The sequence below is a fragment of the Asterias rubens genome, chromosome 5 (genome assembly GCF_902459465.1).
Source record: "Asterias rubens chromosome 5, eAstRub1.3, whole genome shotgun sequence".
In the NCBI taxonomy this organism is placed as follows: Eukaryota; Metazoa; Echinodermata; class Asteroidea; order Forcipulatida; family Asteriidae; genus Asterias; species Asterias rubens.
Genome location: NC_047066.1, coordinates 16,247,916 through 16,264,721, shown reverse-complemented (window position 1 = coordinate 16,264,721; position 16,806 = coordinate 16,247,916). Strand labels below are relative to the sequence as shown.

The 16,806-nt window shown below is 38.5% G+C and overlaps 1 protein-coding gene across 1 annotated transcript in view; it reads right to left on the bottom strand.

The window, feature by feature from the left end:
* Positions 1 to 16,806, bottom strand: part of LOC117290455 (IgGFc-binding protein-like) — an 88,440-nt gene that overhangs the window by 52,368 nt on the left and 19,266 nt on the right. Inside the window, exons 21-54 of the mRNA XM_033771871.1 lie at positions 16,516 to 16,718; positions 16,038 to 16,215; positions 15,589 to 15,911; positions 15,303 to 15,458; positions 15,028 to 15,175; positions 14,722 to 14,904; positions 12,943 to 13,145; positions 12,465 to 12,642; positions 12,016 to 12,338; positions 11,727 to 11,882; positions 11,452 to 11,599; positions 11,146 to 11,328; positions 9,367 to 9,569; positions 8,889 to 9,066; positions 8,440 to 8,762; positions 8,151 to 8,306; positions 7,876 to 8,023; positions 7,570 to 7,752; positions 5,815 to 6,017; positions 5,337 to 5,514; positions 4,888 to 5,210; positions 4,593 to 4,748; positions 4,318 to 4,465; positions 4,002 to 4,184; positions 3,514 to 3,716; positions 3,044 to 3,221; positions 2,595 to 2,917; positions 2,302 to 2,457; positions 2,032 to 2,179; positions 1,724 to 1,906; positions 1,239 to 1,441; positions 762 to 939; positions 313 to 635; positions 29 to 184 (exon numbers count right to left, since the gene is read on the bottom strand). Coding sequence (XP_033627762.1) covers positions 29 to 184; positions 313 to 635; positions 762 to 939; positions 1,239 to 1,441; positions 1,724 to 1,906; positions 2,032 to 2,179; positions 2,302 to 2,457; positions 2,595 to 2,917; positions 3,044 to 3,221; positions 3,514 to 3,716; positions 4,002 to 4,184; positions 4,318 to 4,465; positions 4,593 to 4,748; positions 4,888 to 5,210; positions 5,337 to 5,514; positions 5,815 to 6,017; positions 7,570 to 7,752; positions 7,876 to 8,023; positions 8,151 to 8,306; positions 8,440 to 8,762; positions 8,889 to 9,066; positions 9,367 to 9,569; positions 11,146 to 11,328; positions 11,452 to 11,599; positions 11,727 to 11,882; positions 12,016 to 12,338; positions 12,465 to 12,642; positions 12,943 to 13,145; positions 14,722 to 14,904; positions 15,028 to 15,175; positions 15,303 to 15,458; positions 15,589 to 15,911; positions 16,038 to 16,215; positions 16,516 to 16,718 — 6,815 coding nt within the window. The remainder of the gene's footprint in view (positions 1 to 28; positions 185 to 312; positions 636 to 761; positions 940 to 1,238; positions 1,442 to 1,723; positions 1,907 to 2,031; positions 2,180 to 2,301; positions 2,458 to 2,594; positions 2,918 to 3,043; positions 3,222 to 3,513; positions 3,717 to 4,001; positions 4,185 to 4,317; positions 4,466 to 4,592; positions 4,749 to 4,887; positions 5,211 to 5,336; positions 5,515 to 5,814; positions 6,018 to 7,569; positions 7,753 to 7,875; positions 8,024 to 8,150; positions 8,307 to 8,439; positions 8,763 to 8,888; positions 9,067 to 9,366; positions 9,570 to 11,145; positions 11,329 to 11,451; positions 11,600 to 11,726; positions 11,883 to 12,015; positions 12,339 to 12,464; positions 12,643 to 12,942; positions 13,146 to 14,721; positions 14,905 to 15,027; positions 15,176 to 15,302; positions 15,459 to 15,588; positions 15,912 to 16,037; positions 16,216 to 16,515; positions 16,719 to 16,806) is intronic.

Here is a 16,806-nt window from a genome sequence, read left to right as displayed (position 1 = left end):
AAAACTATTTCTATATTTAGTCACTGACCTGGGATCCATCTGGTAGAATAAAATCATCATGCTTGTCTCCGTTGAATGTTCCACAAAGACCACAAGTTCTGTTCCAGTAGGCTTGAGGAACTGTCACCATGACGTCTGTCTTTTTATTCCAAACAATCTCCAACTGGAAGTCAGTTGTTAAAATCTGAAACAAAGCAATACCAAACAAGTTATCAACACACATATCAAAAAGCCAACATGATCTTCTTAGGTGACTTTACGAAAGAAACAACGTAAATATCTCACTTTCAACTAAACTTGAACAAGTCTTACCACATTGCGACCAGAATTGTAGATATGGACTCCATCAAGACGCATGGAGGGTAATGTTACAGTCACACCGTTGATTCGAACCTCTCCATCCCTTAGTAGAGAATACAAAGTGCCTCCAAACTCCAATCTAACTTCTTGAGTGTAGGATACACGTTCAGAAGGCTTGTTTTTGACATTCTTAGCCATCACATGGAAGGATGCAAGAGCTGAAGTGTTTCTGCAATCTCTGACAAGAGTGTAATCACAATCTCCTTGGAAGTCGTACTTCAGACCGTCAAAAGTGACATAATGTGGATCTCCCCATGCAGTACATACACCAGGAGCTGTATTCAGACAGGAAGACATATTAAATCAGTGTGGAGCATTTTACATATTAAGACTGAATAGAAACAAACTGTGACAAATTAGTTACAGGATTTATTTTAGGTTGTAACATGTTCATTTATTACCTGCTTGGCAGTTGAGTCCATCTCCAGTAAAACCTCTCTTACAGTAACAGTCCCTAACACCGTTCTTGATGGCACATTGTGCAGACTCGTGACATTCCATACTTGTACATATCACATCTCCAGCTTCACCACAAACACATTTCAAAGAGCAGTCAGGAGACACCCAAACTCCATCATTCTAATTGAAAAGAATGAAACTATCATCATAGTAAAAGAAACACTCTTCAGCAGGAAATGTCTGATCACCAATCGAAGTTATGATTGTAGAAATCGTGTAAGAATTAAGAGCGATGCTACGAGAAAATCCAGTGTAATACATGTAGATGTTAATGAGAAAATCGGGATCAAATTTTAACCACAAACTGCAAGTTCTCCACTCAACTCTAGAAACTTATTTAAAAGTTTGATTAATCTAAAAAATAAAAGACAATTCAACCGTCATCCTTGTTTAAAAATGGAATTGAATCTCAAACTAACTTCCAGATAAGATCCATCCTCTAAGAAGCAGCCACATTCAGAAGGTTGGATGCAGTGATCTCCTTCAAGAAGCAGACCTTCTGGACAGCGGCAGGTTTCAATACAATCATCTGCACAATTATCAGATCCTTCTGGTTCCAGGCAGGTAGCAGGACAAGATGTACCACATGAGTCATAAACCAACTCACTCCGACAATTCAGTTCTACATTCACAAATAAAATGGAGAAAGGTTGTAATAAAACTACTTTAAAACGATGTTTAATCTCAGGAAAGTGATTGTCGAAAAAATATCGAAGCAGGTTGTTTGTTCAAAGTGCATATTTTTCATTGCTCTTACATTGAATGTGGTCTTGAACATTCTAGAATTAATCTGAACTAATTTGGAAAAAGTTGTTCTGTTAAGAATTTGTAAAAAAACACTACAAACTAGATGGAAACTGCTTCAAGTAAAGAAAACAACTTTTCAAAAACCGCCTCAACATACCACATTGCGTTCTAACTGCTCTCCAGTCATTAACCATACTTCCAGCAAGACGGCAAACATCTGCATAAGTCTCAAGACTGGAACAGATCACGTCGTCTTCAGGAAGTGTGGCACAAAGATCATACACACAAGATTCATGATACGCATCAGGATCAACAAAATCATGGCATGATGCAAATGGACCTAAAGAAACAAAATCAATACAAAAGCTTTGTTCAGACACTTTCAAAAACCTCTAGAGTATTTCATTACACTTGTTTCAATTTGGTTATAATCAAGTTGAGAATGTTCAATATGAATTGACAAACCGTTTTGATCGATGAGTACAAAGCACAGATCAGTGGCCTGTCGGAATGGATCTGTGCCCTCCTCGCACGGATCTGGCATCTCTATTGTAGGATCACATTGGTCTTCATCCAAGGCCCAGCTGTTTCCAAATTGAAGTGGATCATCACTCTATAATGATAAATGAATTTGAGTTAAAAAAAAAAAAAAGGAAAGAAGTCTGTTTAATGTAGATTTCTAAACAAATAAGGTCAATCCAGTGATAAAAACTATTTCTTTATTTAGTCACTAACCAGGGATCCATCTGGTAGAATAAAATCATCATGCTTGTCTCCGTTGAATGTTCCGCAAAGACCACAAGTTCTGTTCCAGTAGGCTTGAGGAACTGTCACCATGACGTCTGTCTTTTTATTCCAAACAATCTCCAAATGGAAGTCAGTTGTTAAAATCTGAAACAAAGCAATATCAAACAAGGTATCAGGACAAATTTCAAAAAGCCAAAATGATCTTTTATTAAAGGGCTTTTTAACCAAAGTAATATTGTAAATATTTAACTTTCAGTTAAACTTGGAACAACAAGTCTTACCACATTGCGACCAGAATTGTAGATATGGACTCCATCAAGACGCATGGAGGGTAATGTTACAGTCACACCGTTGATTCGAACCTCTCCATCCCTTAGTAGAGAATACAAAGTGCCTCCAAACTCCAATCTAACTTCTTGAGTGTAGGATACACGTTCAGAAGGCTTGTTTTTGACATTCTTAGCCATCACATGGAAGGATGCAAGAGCTGAAGTGTTTCTGCAATCTCTGACAAGAGTGTAATCACAATCTCCTTGGAAGTCGTACTTCAGACCGTCAAAAGTGACATAATGTGGATCTCCCCATGCAGTACATACACCAGGAGCTGTATTCAGACAGGAAGACATATTAAATCAGTGTGGAGCATTTTTCATATTAAGACTGAATACAAACAAACTGTGACAAATTAGTTACAGGATTTAGTTTAGGTTGTAACATGTTCATTTATTACCTGCTTGGCAGTTGAGTCCATCTCCAATAAAACCTCTCTTACAGTAACAGTCCCTAACACCGTTCTTGATGGCACATTGTGCAGACTCGTGACATTCCATACTTGTACATATCACATCTCCAGCTTCACCACAAACACATTTCAAAGAGCAGTCAGGAGACACCCAAACTCCATCATTCTAATTGAAAAGAGTGAAACTATCATAATAGTAAAACAAACACTCTACTGCAGGAAATGTCTGATCACCAATTGAAGTTATGATTGTAGCGACTGGGTACAAATTAAGAGTAATGCAAAAAGAAAATCTCTAGTCATAGATATTAATGACAAAATCGGGATCACATTTTAACCACAAATTGCAAGCTCTCCACTCAACTCCAAAAACTGGTTTGAATGTTTGTCAAAATTAAAAATAAAAGACAATTCAACCGTCATCCTTGTCTAAAAATGGAATTGAATCTCAAACTAACTTCCAGGTATGATCCATCCTCTAAGAAGCAGCCACATTCAGAAGGTTGGATGCAGTGATCTCCTTCAAGAAGCAGACCTTCTGGACAGCGGCAGGTTTCAATACAATCATCTGCACAATTATCAGATCCTTCTGGTTCCAGGCAGGTAGCAGGACAAGATGTACCACATGAGTCATAAACCAACTCACTCCGACAATTCAAATCTACATTCACAAATAAAATGGAGAAAGTTTGTAATAAAACTACTTTAAAATGATATTCAATCCCAGGAAAGTGATTGAAAAAAAAACACCATCACAAGAGGTTATTTGTTCACAGAGCATAGTTTCCATCGCTATTACATTGAATGTGGTCTGGATCATTCTAGAATTAATCGGAACAACTTTGGACAAAGTCATTCTGTTGAGAGTTAGTTAAATAAAATCACTACAAAAAAGAAGCTTCTTCAAGAAAAGAAAACAACATTTTTAAAAACCGCCTCAACATACCACATTGCATTCTAACTGCTCTCCAATCATCAACCATACTTCCAGCAAGACGGCAAACATCTGCATAAGTCTCAAGACTGGAACAGATCACATCATCGTCAGGAAGTGTAGCACAAAGATCATATACACAAGATTCATGATACGCAACAGGATCAACAAAATCATGGCATGATGCAAATGGACCTACATTGTAAAAAGAAACAAAATCAATACAAAAGCTTTGTTCAGACATTTCAAAAACCTCTCGAGTATTTCATGACACTCGTTTCATTTTGGCTTTTATAAAAATGAGAATGTTTGATATGAATTGACAAACCGTTTTGATCGATGAGTACAAAGCACAGATCAGTAGCCTGTCGGAATGGTTCTGTGCCCTCCTTGCACGGATCTGGCATCTCTATTGTAGGATCACATTGGTCTTCATCCAAGACCCAGCTGTTTCCAAATTGAAGTGGATCATCACTCTATAATGATAAATGAGTTTGAGTTAAAATAAAAGAAAGGAAAGAAGTCTGTTTAATGTACATTAGGTTTTATAAACAAATAAGGCCAATCCAGATATGAAAACTATTTCTATATTTAGTCACTGACCTGGGATCCATCTGGTAGAATAAAATCATCATGCTTGTCTCCGTTGAATGTTCCACAAAGACCACAAGTTCTGTTCCAGTAGGCTTGAGGAACTGTCACCATGACGTCTGTCTTTTTATTCCAAACAATCTCCAACTGGAAGTCAGTTGTTAAAATCTGAAACAAAGCAATATCAAACAAGGTATCAGGACAAATTTCAAAAAGCCAAAATGATCTTTCATTAAAAAGGGCTTTTTAACCAAAGAAATATTGTAAATATTTAACTTTCAATTAAACTTGGAACAACAAGTCTTACCACATTGCGACCAGAATTGTAGATATGGACTCCATCAAGACGCATGGAGGGTAATGTTACAGTCACACCGTTGATTCGAACCTCTCCATCCCTTAGTAGAGAATACAAAGTGCCTCCAAACTCCAATCTAACTTCTTGAGTGTAGGATACACGTTCAGAAGGCTTGTTTTTGACATTCTTAGCCATCACATGGAAGGATGCAAGAGCTGAAGTGTTTGTGCAATCTCTGACAAGAGTGTAATCACAATCTCCTTGGAAGTCATACTTCAGACCGTCAAAAGTGACATAATGTGGATCTCCCCATGCAGTACATACACCAGGAGCTGTATTCAGACAGGAAGACATATTAAATCAGTGTGGAGCATTTTTCATATTAAGACTGAATAGAAACAAACTGTGACAAATTAGTTACAGGATTTAGTTTAGGTTGTAACATGTTCATTTATTACCTGCTTGGCAGTTGAGTCCATCTCCAATAAAACCTCTCTTACAGTAACAGTCCCTAACACCGTTCTTGATGGCACATTGTGCAGACTCGTGACATTCCATACTTGTACATATCACATCTCCAGCTTCACCACAAACACATTTCAAAGAGCAGTCATGAGACACCCAAACTCCATCATTCTAATAGTGAAAAGAACCAAACCATCATAATAGTAAAATAAACACTCTTCAGCAGGAAATGTCTGATCACAAATTGAAGTTATGATTGTAGAAATCGTGTAAGAATTAAGAGCGATGCTACGAGAAAATCCAGTGTAATACATGTAGATGTTAATGAGAAAATCGGGATCAAATTTTAACCACAAACTGCAAGTTCTCCACTCCACTCTAGAAACTAATTTGAATGTTTGATTAATCTAAAAATAAAACACAATTCAACCGTCATCCTTGTCTAAAAATGGAAATGAATCTCAAACTAACTTCCAGGTATGATCCATCCTCTAAGAAGCAGCCACATTCAGAAGGTTGGATGCAGTGATCTCCTTCAAGAAGCAGACCTTCTGGACAGCGGCAGGTTTCAATACAATCATCTGCACAATTATCAGATCCTTCAGGTTCCAAGCAGGTAGCAGGACAAGATGTACCACATGAGTCATAAACCAACTCACTCCGACAATTCAAATCTACATTCACAAATAAAATGGAGTAGGTTGTAATAAAACTACTTTAAAACGATGGAACGTGATTCACCAAAGATATAGCAACTTGTTGTTTATATGACTTGGTTTGCGGTAACACCATGTGTGTATCTACTTGCCAGGTAGAGTTTGTTCTTGGAGAACTGTCTTGCTTTATTCTACTACCGCGAGTAGATTGCTCGGGTGTTCGGGAGACTTTTGATACCTCACCATGCAATGCCTCAGATCCTATAAAAGTGTTATTTGTTCACAGAGCATAGTTTCCATCGCTCTTGCATTGAATGTCGTCTGGATCATTCTAGAATTAATCTGAACTACTTTGGACAAAGTTGTTCTGTTGAGAATGAAAAGAAAAAACAACTACATACTAGGAGGAAGCTAAACTGCGCCAATAAAGTATCTAAACACTTACAAATGGTCAGATTTATCGGAACCTGAAATAGTATACAAAAATGTAATTGTTCGTTTCTATTCACCGTTAATTTCTGCACGTTTTGACACATCTTGTGTTGCGCTACGATGTTGTTTGGTGGATTTATGGACACTTGAGTGGCTTAAGGTCGAATTTCAAAAGTTGCAAAAGCCCCTATTCACCCCAATTCCAAAAGGGAACTCACATAAGCGTCACACTCAGACAAAATCAAGACAAAAGACACAAACTCGTTTCGTTTACATGACCATGGAATTAATTGCCGTATCTTTAACTTTAAAACTGCTGTTATCCTATCCTCCATTCTTGGTGTGTCCTCCATCATTGTCCTGAACGGCAAGGAGTCGTCTTCTCATACTCTCAATGAGACCTCTGATCTGTCCCTGGTCAATCCCCTGCCATTTCCTGATCAGGATGCGTCGCAAACCCCGCGAGAGTTCACTTTCTTCTTCTGCTGCAGAAGTCACCCTCGGACGGCCACTCCTTGGCAGGTCGTCCACATTTCCCTGAGCTTGGTAGCGATTCCACCATTTACTGACCGTCGCTGCTGATGTTTTCACCTGATGAGCTGCAGCTCGCATCGACGTACCGGCTTCTATCAAACCAACGGTCCGTCCTCTTTCCTGTTTGGTCTTTTGAGCCATCTTTCCTGTTATCTTGAAACACCTTTCTTTGCTTACCATTGTTGTATGCCTCCCATCTTTGACCCCTTTGCTTGGTTACTGACAATTATTGCTGATGTTCATCACAACCGATTTATCCAAAACGCGACCAAAAAAAATCATTTATAAAAGGCGGGCAAAAGAAACGCCGATCTTACTCGTCACAATACAACGATTTAGCTTGAATAGGGGATTTTGCAACTTTTGAAATTCGACCTTAAGCCACTCAAGTGCCCGTAAATCCACCAAACAACATCGTAGCGCAACACAAGATGTGTCAAAATGTGCAGAAATTAACGGTGACTCGAAATGAATAATTATTTTTGGCATACTGTTTCAGGTTCCGATATATCTGACCATTTGTAAGTGTTTAGATACTTTATTGGCGCAGTTTACATGTATATCAAGAAAAGAAAACAAACTTTTAAAAAATGCCTTAACATACCACATTGCTTTCTAACTGCTCTCCAGTCACCAACCATACTTCCAGCAAGACGGCAAACATCTGCATAAGTCTCAAGACTGGAACAGATCACGCCATCTTCAGGAAGTGTAGCACAAAGATCATACACACAAGATTCATGATACGCAACAGGATCAACAAAATCATGGCATGATGCAAATGGACCTAAAGAAACAAAACCAATACAAAAGCTTTGTTCAGACACTTTCAAAAACCTCTTGAGTATTTCATTACACTCGTTTCAATTTGGCTTTTCAAATTGAGAATGTTCAATATGAATTGACAAACCGTTTTGATCGATGAGTACAAAGCACAGATCAGTAGCCTGTCGGTATGGTTCTGTGCCCTCATCGCACGGATCTGGCATCTCTATTGTAGGATCACATTGGTCTTCATCCAAAACCCAGCTGTTTCCAAATCGAAGTAGATCATCACTCTATAATGATAAATGAGTTTGAGTTAAAATAAAAGAAAGGAAAGAAGTCTGTTTAATGTACATTAGGTTTTATAAACAAATAAGGCCAATCCAGATATGAAAACTATTTCTTTATTTAGTCACTAACCAGGGATCCATCTGGTAGAATAAAATCATCATGCTTGTCTCCGTTGAATGTTCCACAAAGACCACAAGTTCTGTTCCAGTAGGCTTGAGGAACTGTCACCATGACGTCTGTCTTTTTATTCCAAACAATCTCCAACTGGAAGTTAGTTGTTAAAATCTGAAACAAAGCAATACCAAACAAGTTATCAACACACATTTCAAAAAGCCATAATGATCTTCTAAGGTGACTTTAAACAAAAGAATTATTATAAATGTAACACTTTCAACAAAACTTGAACAACAAGTCTTACCACATTGCGACCAGAATTGTAGATATGGACTCCATCAAGACGCATGGAGGGTAATGTTACAGTCACACCGTTGATTCGCACCTCTCCATCCCTTAGTAGAGAAAACAAAGTGCCTCCAAACTCCAATCTAACTTCTTGAGTGTAGGATACACGTTCAGAAGGCTTGTTTTTGACATTCTTAGCCATCACATGGAAGGATGCAAGAGCTGAAGTGTTTCTGCAATCTCTGACAAGAGTGTAATCACAATCTCCTTGGAAGTCATACTTCAGACCGTCAAAAGTGACATAATGTGGATCTCCCCATGCAGTACATACACCAGGAGCTGTATTCAGACAGGAAGACATATTAAATCAGTGTGGAGCATTTTTCATATTAAGACTGAATAGAAACAAACTGTGACAAATTAGTTACAGGATTTAGTTTAGGTTGTAACATGTTCATTTATTACCTGCTTGGCAGTTGAGTCCATCTCCAGTAAAACCTCTCTTACAGTAACAGTCCCTAACACCGTTCTTGATGGCACATTGTGCAGACTCGTGACATTCCATACTTGTACATATCACATCTCCAGCTTCACCACAAACACATTTCAAAGAGCAGTCATGAGACACCCAAACTCCATCATTCTAATAGTGAAAAGAACCAAACCATCATAATAGTAAAATAAACACTCTTCAGCAGGAAATGTCTGATCACAAATTGAAGTTATGATTGTAGAAATCGTGTAAGAATTAAGAGCGATGCTACGAGAAAATCCAGTGTAATACATGTAGATGTTAATGAGAAAATCGGGATCAAATTTTAACCACAAACTGCAAGTTCTCCACTCCACTCTAGAAACTAATTTGAATGTTTGATTAATCTAAAAATAAAACACAATTCAACCGTCATCCTTGTCTAAAAATGGAAATGAATCTCAAACTAACTTCCAGGTATGATCCATCCTCTAAGAAGCAGCCACATTCAGAAGGTTGGATGCAGTGATCTCCTTCAAGAAGCAGACCTTCTGGACAGCGGCAGGTTTCAATACAATCATCTGCACAATTATCAGATCCTTCAGGTTCCAAGCAGGTAGCAGGACAAGATGTACCACATGAGTCATAAACCAACTCACTCCGACAATTCAAATCTACATTCACAAATAAAATGGAGTAGGTTGTAATAAAACTACTTTAAAACGATGGAACGTGATTCACCAAAGATATAGCAACTTGTTGTTTATATATACTTGGTTTGCGGTAACACCATGTGTGTATCTACTTGCCAGGTAGAGTTTGTTCTTGGAGAACTGTCTTGCTTTATTCTACTACCGCGAGTAGATTGCTCGGGTGTTCGGGAGACTTTTGATACCTCACCATGCAATGCCTCAGATCCTATAAAAGTGTTATTTGTTCACAGAGCATAGTTTCCATCGCTCTTGCATTGAATGTCGTCTGGATCATTCTAGAATTAATCTGAACTACTTTGGACAAAGTTGTTCTGTTGAGAATGAAAAGAAAAAACAACTACATACTAGGAGGAAGCTAAACTGCGCCAATAAAGTATCTAAACACTTACAAATGGTCAGATTTATCGGAACCTGAAATAGTATACAAAAATGTAATTGTTCGTTTCTATTCACCGTTAATTTCTGCACGTTTTGACACATCTTGTGTTGCGCTACGATGTTGTTTGGTGGATTTATGGACACTTGAGTGGCTTAAGGTCGAATTTCAAAAGTTGCAAAAGCCCCTATTCACCCCAATTCCAAAAGGGAACTCACATAAGCGTCACACTCAGACAAAATCAAGACAAAAGACACAAACTCGTTTCGTTTACATGACCATGGAATTAATTGCCGTATCTTTAACTTTAAAACTGCTGTTATCCTATCCTCCATTCTTGGTGTGTCCTCCATCATTGTCCTGAACGGCAAGGAGTCGTCTTCTCATACTCTCAATGAGACCTCTGATCTGTCCCTGGTCAATCCCCTGCCATTTCCTGATCAGGATGCGTCGCAAACCCCTCGAGAGTGGTGTCAGGCTTTATGGCTTTGTTCACTTTCTTCTTCTGCTGCAGAAGTCACCCTCGGACGACCAGTCCTTGGCAGGTCGTCCACATTTCCCTGAGCTTGGTAGCGATTCCACCATTTACTGACCGTCGCTGCTGATGTTTTCACCTGATGAGCTGCAGCTCGCATCGACGTACCGGCTTCTATCAAACCAATGGTCCGTCCTCTTTCCTGTTTGGTCGTTTGAGCCATCTTTCCTGTTATCTTGAAACACCTTTCTTTGCTTACCATTGTTGTATGCCTCCCATCTTTGACCCCTTTGCTTGGTTACTGACAATTATTGCTGATGTTCATCGCAACCGATTTATCCAAAACGCGACCAAAAAAAATCATTTATAAAAGGCGGGCAAAAGAAACGCTGATCTTACTCATCACAATACAACGATTTAGCTTGAATAGGGGATTTTGCAACTTTTGAAGTTCGACCTTAAGCCACTCAAGTGCCCGTAAATCCACCAAACAACATCGTAGCGCAACACAAGATGTGTCAAAATGTGCAGAAATTAACAGTGACTCGAAATGAATAATTATTTTTGGCATACTGTTTCAGGTTCCGATATATCTGACCATTTGTAAGTGTTTAGATACTTTATTGGCGCAGTTTACATGTATATCAAGAAAAGAAAACAAACTTTTAAAAAATGCCTTAACATACCACATTGCTTTCTAACTGCTCTCCAGTCACCAACCATACTTCCAGCAAGACGGCAAACATCTGCATAAGTCTCAAGACTGGAACAGATCACGCCATCTTCAGGAAGTGTAGCACAAAGATCATACACACAAGATTCATGATACGCAACAGGATCAACAAAATCATGGCATGATGCAAATGGACCTAAAGAAACAAAATCAATACAAAAGCTTTGTTCAGACACTTTCAAAAACCTCTTGAGTATTTCATTACACTCGTTTCAATTTGGCTTTTCAAATTGAGAATGTTCAATATGAATTGACAAACCGTTTTGATCGATGAGTACAAAGCACAGATCAGTAGCCTGTCGGTATGGTTCTGTGCCCTCATCGCACGGATCTGGCATCTCTATTGTAGGATCACATTGGTCTTCATCCAAAACCCAGCTGTTTCCAAATCGAAGTAGATCATCACTCTATAATGATAAATGAGTTTGAGTTAAAATAAAAGAAAGGAAAGAAGTCTGTTTAATGTACATTAGGTTTTATAAACAAATAAGGCCAATCCAGATATGAAAACTATTTCTTTATTTAGTCACTAACCAGGGATCCATCTGGTAGAATAAAATCATCATGCTTGTCTCCGTTGAATGTTCCACAAAGACCACAAGTTCTGTTCCAGTAGGCTTGAGGAACTGTCACCATGACGTCTGTCTTTTTATTCCAAACAATCTCCAACTGGAAGTTAGTTGTTAAAATCTGAAACAAAGCAATACCAAACAAGTTATCAACACACATTTCAAAAAGCCATAATGATCTTCTAAGGTGACTTTAAACAAAAGAATTATTATAAATGTAACACTTTCAACAAAACTTGAACAACAAGTCTTACCACATTGCGACCAGAATTGTAGATATGGACTCCATCAAGACGCATGGAGGGTAATGTTACAGTCACACCGTTGATTCGCACCTCTCCATCCCTTAGTAGAGAAAACAAAGTGCCTCCAAACTCCAATCTAACTTCTTGAGTGTAGGATACACGTTCAGAAGGCTTGTTTTTGACATTCTTAGCCATCACATGGAAGGATGCAAGAGCTGAAGTGTTTCTGCAATCTCTGACAAGAGTGTAATCACAATCTCCTTGGAAGTCATACTTCAGACCGTCAAAAGTGACATAATGTGGATCTCCCCATGCAGTACATACACCAGGAGCTGTATTCAGACAGGAAGACATATTAAATCAGTGTGGAGCATTTTACATATTAAGACTGAATAGAAACAAACTGTGACAAATTAGTTACAGGATTTAGTTTAGGTTGTAACATGTTCATTTATTACCTGCTTGGCAGTTGAGTCCATCTCCAATAAAACCTCTCTTACAGTAACAGTCCCTAACACCGTTCTTGATGGCACATTGTGCAGACTCGTGACATTCCATACTTGTACATATCACATCTCCAGCTTCACCACAAACACATTTCAAAGAGCAGTCATGAGACACCCAAACTCCATCATTCTAATAGTGAAAAGAACCAAACCATCATAATAGTAAAATAAACACTCTTCAGCAGGAAATGTCTGATCACAAATTGAAGTTATGATTGTAGAAATCGTGTAAGAATTAAGAGCGATGCTACGAGAAAATCCAGTGTAATACATGTAGATGTTAATGAGAAAATCGGGATCAAATTTTAACCACAAACTGCAAGTTCTCCACTCCACTCTAGAAACTAATTTGAATGTTTGATTAATCTAAAAATAAAACACAATTCAACCGTCATCCTTGTCTAAAAATGGAAATGAATCTCAAACTAACTTCCAGGTATGATCCATCCTCTAAGAAGCAGCCACATTCAGAAGGTTGGATGCAGTGATCTCCTTCAAGAAGCAGACCTTCTGGACAGCGGCAGGTTTCAATACAATCATCTGCACAATTATCAGATCCTTCAGGTTCCAAGCAGGTAGCAGGACAAGATGTACCACATGAGTCATAAACCAACTCACTCCGACAATTCAAATCTACATTCACAAATAAAATGGAGTAGGTTGTAATAAAACTACTTTAAAACGATGGAACGTGATTCACCAAAGATATAGCAACTTGTTGTTTATATATACTTGGTTTGCGGTAACACCATGTGTGTATCTACTTGCCAGGTAGAGTTTGTTCTTGGAGAACTGTCTTGCTTTATTCTACTACCGCGAGTAGATTGCTCGGGTGTTCGGGAGACTTTTGATACCTCACCATGCAATGCCTCAGATCCTATAAAAGTGTTATTTGTTCACAGAGCATAGTTTCCATCGCTCTTGCATTGAATGTCGTCTGGATCATTCTAGAATTAATCTGAACTACTTTGGACAAAGTTGTTCTGTTGAGAATGAAAAGAAAAAACAACTACATACTAGGAGGAAGCTAAACTGCGCCAATAAAGTATCTAAACACTTACAAATGGTCAGATTTATCGGAACCTGAAATAGTATACAAAAATGTAATTGTTCGTTTCTATTCACCGTTAATTTCTGCACGTTTTGACACATCTTGTGTTGCGCTACGATGTTGTTTGGTGGATTTATGGACACTTGAGTGGCTTAAGGTCGAATTTCAAAAGTTGCAAAAGCCCCTATTCACCCCAATTCCAAAAGGGAACTCACATAAGCGTCACACTCAGACAAAATCAAGACAAAAGACACAAACTCGTTTCGTTTACATGACCATGGAATTAATTGCCGTATCTTTAACTTTAAAACTGCTGTTATCCTATCCTCCATTCTTGGTGTGTCCTCCATCATTGTCCTGAACGGCAAGGAGTCGTCTTCTCATACTCTCAATGAGACCTCTGATCTGTCCCTGGTCAATCCCCTGCCATTTCCTGATCAGGATGCGTCGCAAACCCCTCGAGAGTGGTGTCAGGCTTTATGGCTTTGTTCACTTTCTTCTTCTGCTGCAGAAGTCACCCTCGGACGACCAGTCCTTGGCAGGTCGTCCACATTTCCCTGAGCTTGGTAGCGATTCCACCATTTACTGACCGTCGCTGCTGATGTTTTCACCTGATGAGCTGCAGCTCGCATCGACGTACCGGCTTCTATCAAACCAATGGTCCGTCCTCTTTCCTGTTTGGTCGTTTGAGCCATCTTTCCTGTTATCTTGAAACACCTTTCTTTGCTTACCATTGTTGTATGCCTCCCATCTTTGACCCCTTTGCTTGGTTACTGACAATTATTGCTGATGTTCATCGCAACCGATTTATCCAAAACGCGACCAAAAAAAATCATTTATAAAAGGCGGGCAAAAGAAACGCTGATCTTACTCATCACAATACAACGATTTAGCTTGAATAGGGGATTTTGCAACTTTTGAAGTTTGACCTTAAGCCACTCAAGTGCCCGTAAATCCACCAAACAACATCGTAGCGCAACACAAGATGTGTCAAAATGTGCAGAAATTAACAGTGACTCGAAATGAATAATTATTTTTGGCATACTGTTTCAGGTTCCGATATATCTGACCATTTGTAAGTGTTTAGATACTTTATTGGCGCAGTTTACATGTATATCAAGAAAAGAAAACAAACTTTTAAAAAATGCCTTAACATACCACATTGCTTTCTAACTGCTCTCCAGTCACCAACCATACTTCCAGCAAGACGGCAAACATCTGCATAAGTCTCAAGACTGGAACAGATCACGCCATCTTCAGGAAGTGTAGCACAAAGATCATACACACAAGATTCATGATACGCAACAGGATCAACAAAATCATGGCATGATGCAAATGGACCTAAAGAAACAAAATCAATACAAAAGCTTTGTTCAGACACTTTCAAAAACCTCTTGAGTATTTCATTACACTCGTTTCAATTTGGCTTTTCAAATTGAGAATGTTCAATATGAATTGACAAACCGTTTTGATCGATGAGTACAAAGCACAGATCAGTAGCCTGTCGGTATGGTTCTGTGCCCTCATCGCACGGATCTGGCATCTCTATTGTAGGATCACATTGGTCTTCATCCAAAACCCAGCTGTTTCCAAATCGAAGTAGATCATCACTCTATAATGATAAATGAGTTTGAGTTAAAATAAAAGAAAGGAAAGAAGTCTGTTTAATGTACATTAGGTTTTATAAACAAATAAGGCCAATCCAGATATGAAAACTATTTCTTTATTTAGTCACTAACCTGGGATCCATCTGGTAGAATAAAATCATCATGCTTGTCTCCGTTGAATGTTCCACAAAGACCACAAGTTCTGTTCCAGTAGGCTTGAGGAACTGTCACCATGACGTCTGTCTTTTTATTCCAAACAATCTCCAACTGGAAGTCAGTTGTTAAAATCTGAAACAAAGCAATATCAAACAAGTTATCAACACTCATTTCAAAAAGCCAAATTGATCTTACATGTGACTTTACCAAAGAAATATTGAATATATTTCACTTTCAACTAAACTTGAACAACAAGTCTTACCACATTGCGACCAGAATTGTAGATATGGACTCCATCAAGACGCATGGAGGGTAATGTTACAGTCACACCGTTGATTCGAACCTCTCCATCCCTTAGTAGAGAATACAAAGTGCCTCCAAACTCCAATCTAACTTCTTGAGTGTAGGATACACGTTCAGAAGGCTTGTTTTTGACATTCTTAGCCATCACATGGAAGGATGCAAGAGCTGAAGTGTTTGTGCAATCTCTGACAAGAGTGTAATCACAATCTCCTTGGAAGTCATACTTCAGACCGTCAAAAGTGACATAATGTGGATCTCCCCATGCAGTACATACACCAGGAGCTGTATTCAGACAGGAAGACATATTAAATCAGTGTGGAGCATTTTTCATATTAAGACTGAATAGAAACAAACTGTGACAAATTAGTTACAGGATTTAGTTTATTTTGTAACATGTTCATTTATTACCTGCTTGGCAGTTGAGTCCATCTCCAATAAAACCTCTCTTACAGTAACAGTCCCTAACACCGTTCTTGATGGCACATTGTGCAGACTCGTGACATTCCATACTTGTACATATCACATCTCCAGCTTCACCACAAACACATTTCAAAGAGCAGTCATGAGACACCCAAACTCCATCATTCTAATAGTGAAAAGAATCAAACCATCATAATAGTAAAATAAACACTCTTCAGCAGGAAATGTCTGATCACAAATTGAAGTTATGATTGTAGAAATCGTGTAAGAATTAAGAGCGATGCTACGAGAAAATCCAGTGTAATACATGTAGATGTTAATGAGAAAATCGGGATCAAATTTTAACCACAAACTGCAAGCTCTCCACTCCAATCTAGAAACTGATTTGAATGTTTGATTAATCTAAAATTAAAACACAATTCAACCGTCATCCTTGTCTAAAAATGGAAATGAATCTCAAACTAACTTCCAGGTATGATCCATCCTCTAAGAAGCAGCCACATTCAGAAGGTTGGATGCAGTGATCTCCTTCAAGAAGCAGACCTTCTGGACAGCGGCAGGTTTCAATACAATCATCTGCACAATTATCAGATCCTTCTGGTTCCAGGCAGGTAGCAGGACAAGATGTACCACATGAGTCATAAACCAACTCACTCCGACAATTCAGTTCTAATATTCACAAATAAAATGGAGAAAGGTTGCAATAAAACTACTTTAAAACGATATTCAATCTCAGGAAAGTGATTGCCGAAAAAAC